General features: G+C 29.7%; 1 protein-coding gene across 1 annotated transcript; it reads right to left on the reverse strand.

Moving 5' to 3' along the window:
- Nucleotides 1-2,892: 2,892 nt before the first annotated feature.
- Nucleotides 2,893-5,640, reverse strand: LOC148201112 (cytochrome P450 71D8-like). Its single transcript, XM_088113911.1, has 2 exons — nt 4,647-5,640; nt 2,893-3,665 (listed from the first exon to the last, which is right to left on the reverse strand). Exons 1-2 carry the CDS (start codon nt 5,553-5,555, stop codon nt 3,054-3,056), a joined length of 1,521 nt encoding a protein of 506 aa, XP_087970037.1. The 5' UTR covers nt 5,556-5,640; the 3' UTR covers nt 2,893-3,053.
- Between the last annotated feature and the right edge of the window lie 558 nt (nt 5,641-6,198).

The raw sequence follows: 6,198 nt of genomic DNA on the forward strand, positions 1-6,198 counted from the left end.
ACACAATAAAATACAAAAAATACATAAATTAGAATAACTAAAATTGTCTGCATCAATTATCATTGCCTCCAAGTTTTGCATATAACCTCCCTCTCGAATTGGTTTTAGATCTTTGTTTCGAATACTATCCTCCTGATTCTATCTTTGTTTCGATCTACCTTCATTTGATGTCTTTTATCATAACCAAGTTCCTTTTTATGTTTCAATACTACTCTATGTTCCATTTGTCTTGACATATATCCTTTTTTTCATTTTGTATGGCAATGTTTCTATTGATTTCTTCTATTTGATTATTTCCTTAATGCCTTTGGCAGAATGAGAATAGGAATTAGCAACTACTAATTAATTTGACTATCTCCCATCATCTTATTTTCAAAATAAAAATTCATCCTCATCTTCATTTCCATATTTAAATAGATATAAATTTTTTTGTCTCATCATCATCTCGTTTACTGTATCTACATATTCCTTTATTATTTCAAATATTAATTAAATATATTTCTTAAAAAAAAATAAAAAATTACAACAACAAAAAAATGATATCATCAAGTATTCAAGGTGAAACTGATATACATATATATATTTTTTCAATATATCAAATATTTAAAAAGAAGTTATACTTTTATGTATATATAAAATAAGAGATATCAAAAAAATTAAATAGTTATATAAAAGTAAAAGTACTGAAATTTATGCCTTGAAAATAGATTAGGATAAAAGAAAAGCTAACACAAGTCTTTTAATTAGTTAATAAATTAAAAATGTTTTACAAATTTAAAGCCGAAATGAATGTAAAATGGAGACAAGAATGGAAATGATATGTTAATATATATAATCATTACCCAATTCAATTTAAAAAATTAGATAATATTCATATCCATATCTATATCTAACCTATATGAAAATATTTTCTTATCAAAATATATACACAACATCCATAAAGATGATTTGCACAATATATACGAAACAAAAATTCATTTATCATTCCTATTTTATTGTATGTATTCCCTTTATTCCGCTGGGTTTTTCCATTTTGTCTAACTCTCCAAGAAAAAAATCATCTCATCTTCGTACATTTTAATTGATATAATAATATATAAAGTCAAATACGAATACATTTATCTTGTTGGAACATCGCAATCAATCGAATTCCAAGTTTATTAATAACAATATTTTCAACGCAAATTTCAAAGATTGCTACAATTAAAGAAAGTGATAGATAACTTTAAAGTGGTTTCGTCAGTTCCGAAGGGGATGAAAGGCCAAACTTTATAGCAAGCTAGAATTCTATTCACATCGGAAATCACTAAAGAGAACTTGCTTACAGAAATTTAGAAACTTTTCTTAAACTGCCACACTCCCAATTTAAAATATCTTCGTTTCACGCATTCATATTGATGACTTCCTTGATTTCAAAACCAGGAATGGCCAATACCAATGATGAAATCATCACACGATACTCTTCTTTTTTCATTATCATGAATAAATCATATTTTCATCAGAAGACCTGAAATAAATCAGACTTAACATATTTTTCTTCTATCGATTAGAATTAATCAAGCAAACTTCCAAACTTAGGGCCACATCTCAAATATCAGACACCCCTTTACATTTTTTATAAAATTAATGCAATTTATATATACTAGGGCTTGAGGATTTTTTTTTTTTTGTAGTTCTAGAGATGACAAATCATAGGCTAAATTTATCCATATATAACAAATCTATTTATTCAAAAGATATAATCAAATCTTGGTCAACTTGTTTTTCTTGTGATGTTGTATAACTACAATGTGGAAGATCAATGGAATTAGCAAGCTTCTTAAACACATAGGCAGGATTACATTCAAGATATATGGTTCATTTTCATCATGGCTAAATCATTAATTTCAAAACAAAAGTTGAAAATGAAATAGACACAGGAATGCAACTGAATGAGTAAAAAAACATTTAGTCAAAGAAAATATCAAATTACACGTTGACAGCAAGAAACCTTTCCAAACACACTATCAAAATTTTGAAAGTTAGTCATCTTTATTAAATTATATATATGTTCGAGGACTATAAATACGTAGTCCTATGTTTAATCTTTTGGAAGTATTAGTATAATTAAAAAGAATAAGTTTTTATCCTATTCGCACTTTACTTTTACAATGGTTTTTAAAGTTACCTTTTACAAGTAAATGAGTGAATGTAGCTCCATTGTTTTAAAGTGTAAATAAACAACTCCAACAAAAGTTTTCATTCTTTTATTTACTTTTATAAAAAGTTTTCATTATGTTTATACTATTTTTAAAAACATTAGTGTTCACAATATCTGAAAACTTGCACTTGATCAATGTTGTATCGTACAAAGAATAACCAATGAAAAGACAATTATTTTCTATTTTTTAATTAAAAAAGATGTAAAATACTCCCACACTTTAATATGTTATGGTTCTCTTTTTCTCTATATCGAGATGAATTATTCCATGACAATATATATAAAGAAGATTAAGAATATGATAAGAAAAATATAAAGTTTTAGTACATATATATCTTTCTACGCTAAAATTAAAAAAAAAATACTTGTAAACATAACATTACTTATTGTTTTTTCATGGTTTCACAAAAATATTCATTCTTAAGGTTTTTTATTTTTCTTTCTAATTGATTTTCTACCTCTTTCAAATAATTCATGTTTATAATTTATTAAATACATATAACATATTTAGAGAAGTGATCGATGAAAATAATAAAATGTATTTTTTACCATGTATATTAACACATATTACTATTCTATATATCACTAAAAATCAACTCAAGTAAAAAAAAAAAAATCATGTTTCTTTTCTCACAATATAAAGACTTCTTAATATGATTTATAACGACAGAATATTTAGAAAGTAAAAGAGATTATGTATAAACAACTTCACAACATTTATGATAATTTTCTATACTAGATCACCTATAATTGTTATATTTCTCTCTTATTTACCTATATAGGTGTTAAATAGTGTATTTTTCCAAAGCATAAAAATGATACTTTTGATACATGAACATGAAGAAGCATGCAGTCAAGGATCATAAACAATGGGAATCAAACACAATTGGTTTTTCCTCCCAATGGCCATTCCAAAGCGTTCAACCGTGTCGATACTCTCAGGTGTCATGCCATTTGGAAGTTCCCAGTTGAAATGATAAAGTAATCGAGCCAGTGGAAGCATGATACCTGCTAACCCAAACGAGATGCCAGGGCATATTCTCCTTCCTGCGCCAAATGGCAGATACTCGAAGTTATTCCCTTTGAAATCGATACTACTTCCCTCAAACCTTTCTGGGACAAACATCTCTGCATCATTCCAGTATTTCGGATCCCTGCAAATTGCCCATACGTTTATCATCACTTTAGTTTTCACAGGTATTTCATACCCATCGATGATGGTTCGTTCAGAGCATTCTCTAGGGATCAACAATGGAGTTGGTGGGTGTAGCCTCAATGTCTCTTTGACCACCAACTTCAAATAACTAAGTTGCTCTAGATCCCTTTCATGGATCATTTCCTTCTCTCTTAAGGCTTCTCTTAACTCAGCTTGTGCTTTCTTCATCACTCTTGGACTTCGCATCATTTCTGTCATTGCCCACTCTATTGTTGATGCAGAAGTATCAACGCCACCCGCAAATACGTCCTAGTCAAACAATATACACATAATTTTTGGTAAGATGATAAGAGAACTTGCACTTATGTAATAAAATTGTATTACTTTCGGGAGAAGAAACAAATACTAAGATAGAGTCTTTAAAAATGATGTTATAAAAGACTAAGACAAAGTAATTTTTAGAAGTTTTGACTGTTTTATACTCGTCAACTTTTTGGTGCTGAGATTTTATTGTATCCTTCTCTTCTTTCTCAATTACGTTTGTTTTACTTGTGTTTATCATTTGCTGTGTCTTTTCCTTTTGAATATTATATATATTTATAGCTGACTCACCTCACCATTTTAGTTGGTTAATTTAGTTGACCAAAAGGACTCAATTAATCCAATTCTTCAAGTATAATCAAAATTAATATATGACCAACCATTTAATTTCCCACTCTTTTTCCAAAGATCAGACATATGCTACTTTGTAAAACAAGCCGAAGGCTATCATGGGAATACTGAAATAAAAAACCAAACCCCACCTGTTCGACTAGGTTCAAACTTTGTTTACTGCAAACAATAAATAAATAAATAAATAAATAAATAAATAAATATATATATATATATATATATATATATATATATATATATATATATATATATATATATATATATATTGTAATTGAATATTGAGTTCGCGAAGAAACGCATACATATCTAAATAAGATCAATTACTTAACTTCGTATTAGTAAACCCGAATGCATTGTTTTTCAAAAACAAATCACGATTCGCTATCGCTGGTTCATGTTCGTACGTAACTTCGTAAGAAGAAGTAACTGTGGGAATGGTTTGAATTTGGTTATCCAAAAAAAAAAAACACTTGTTTCAACAAATTTAAAAAAGGTGTTAATTTTTTTTTTTGTTACACAATAGTTTTTGTGCGTAATTTTGTAACGTTGGAAGCTGAGAAAAAACAAATAAGCAATGAGCAATTTAAAAGACAAGTGTTCGGCGGCATTTTTACTAACCAATATCAAAGCTTTGACGTTCCTAGTGGTGATTTTGATATCGAGAGCAGCGTCGGCTTGTTGGACTCCGAGAAGAACATCAACAAGATCTTCCTCCTTTACTTGAGCTCTCCCTTCTTTCGCTCTTCTTTGCTTTTCTTGATGCTCTTTGACAATATTTTCCAAGACCCTGTCAACCTGACTCAGCAGCTTCTCCAATTTGGCCTTCTTCCCAGTTATGAAATGTATGGATTTCATCGAAGGGAACAAATCAGCAAGGTCAAATCCTCCAACCGATCCTATTACTTTCTTAATCAAAAGTAGAAATTCATCCTGGTCCTTTGATTTGTTACCAAATGCTGCCCTGGAAACAGTAGTGCTTACCAACGAGAAAATTCTGCCAGTAAGATTGATTGGTGAACCTGCTGATGTTCGAATCGAGTCGATAAGTTTTTCCGTCTCGTCTTCTCTAATAAAAGAGAAAGACTGAACTCTCTTGGTACTTAGAAGTTCTGAGACAAATATTTTCCTCATTTGTCTCCAGTAATCACCATATGGAGCGAAAACAACATCTATGCCCCCGTAGGACAAAATTTGCCCAGAAATAAACTGAGGCCTTTGCACAAAAGCGACATCATGTGTTTTGGTTATTTCCTTGGCCATCTCCGGGGAGGATGCAACCACTGCAGAAATCTCACCAAGTTGGAGGTGCATGAGAGGTCCATATTTATGGGAAAGATTTTGGAGAGCACGGTGTGGAAGTGAACCTGCTACTGCTAGTTGATGAAGGTTTCCTATGATGGGTAGCCTCTTTGGGCCTGGGGGAAGTTTGAGAGAGACATGAGATTTATTCTTGTAATGTTTTGCAAACCAATTCAATAGAAAGATTAGGGAGAAGGCAATAACCAAGATGCAGGTTTGAGTTTCCATGGCTTTCTAGAGTCACCTCTCGAGTGTTTATATTGTTTACCTAGCGCTACCCGTTCCTATTTATAGAATCTTCAATCCCCTGGGACAACAATCCTTCCTTTTGTTTAATCTAAAATCCATGGATTACGACTTATCTTTTTTTGAATTTTTCTTATTCTACATGTTTATCTATTATTTAATGCATTCAAAATATAAAGTGTGTTAAATGTTTACTTTTAATATTCTTCTATATATATTTATACTTTTAGTATAGACTATATTTTTTCAACCACAATTTGATTTAAATTTAATACAACTAATAAAAATATTTAACTATTGATGTTCGAAATATATATATATATATATGTGTTTGTGTTTGTGTGTTTGATCTGGTTTGTTATTATTAATATGTGATGATTAAATTAGTAGTATTAGGGTCATTAAATGTTATAAGCAAAATTTTTTTGTTATAAGTATTTAAACTTGGCTTTGAGGTTAATTAGTTTAATTTTAAAAAAATTCACATTTAAGAGTTATTTTTGTTGGCTTGTTACATAATGATCAACACACATGTATAGGTAGGGGTAGAAAACATTCCAACTTGATCCATTTAAGTTTTACTTTATTTTGGTATGTTAAAAACAAGTCAAGTTGGGTTGGGCTG

Source organism: Vigna umbellata, chromosome 4 (genome assembly GCF_029865625.1).
Source record: "Vigna umbellata cultivar VRB3 chromosome 4, Vumbellata_1.0, whole genome shotgun sequence".
Taxonomy (NCBI): Eukaryota; Viridiplantae; Streptophyta; class Magnoliopsida; order Fabales; family Fabaceae; genus Vigna; species Vigna umbellata.

Bases quoted from the DNA above. Each gene is read 5' to 3' on its own strand.
- LOC148201112 (XM_088113911.1), bottom strand. From the start codon at position 5,555: ATGGAAACTCAAACCTGCATCTTGGTTATTGCCTTCTCCCTAATCTTT. The intron at 3,666-4,646 runs GTTAGTAAAAAT...TTGTTTGACTAG, and splicing joins ACGTCAAAGCTTTGATATTG to GACGTATTTGCGGGTGGCGT.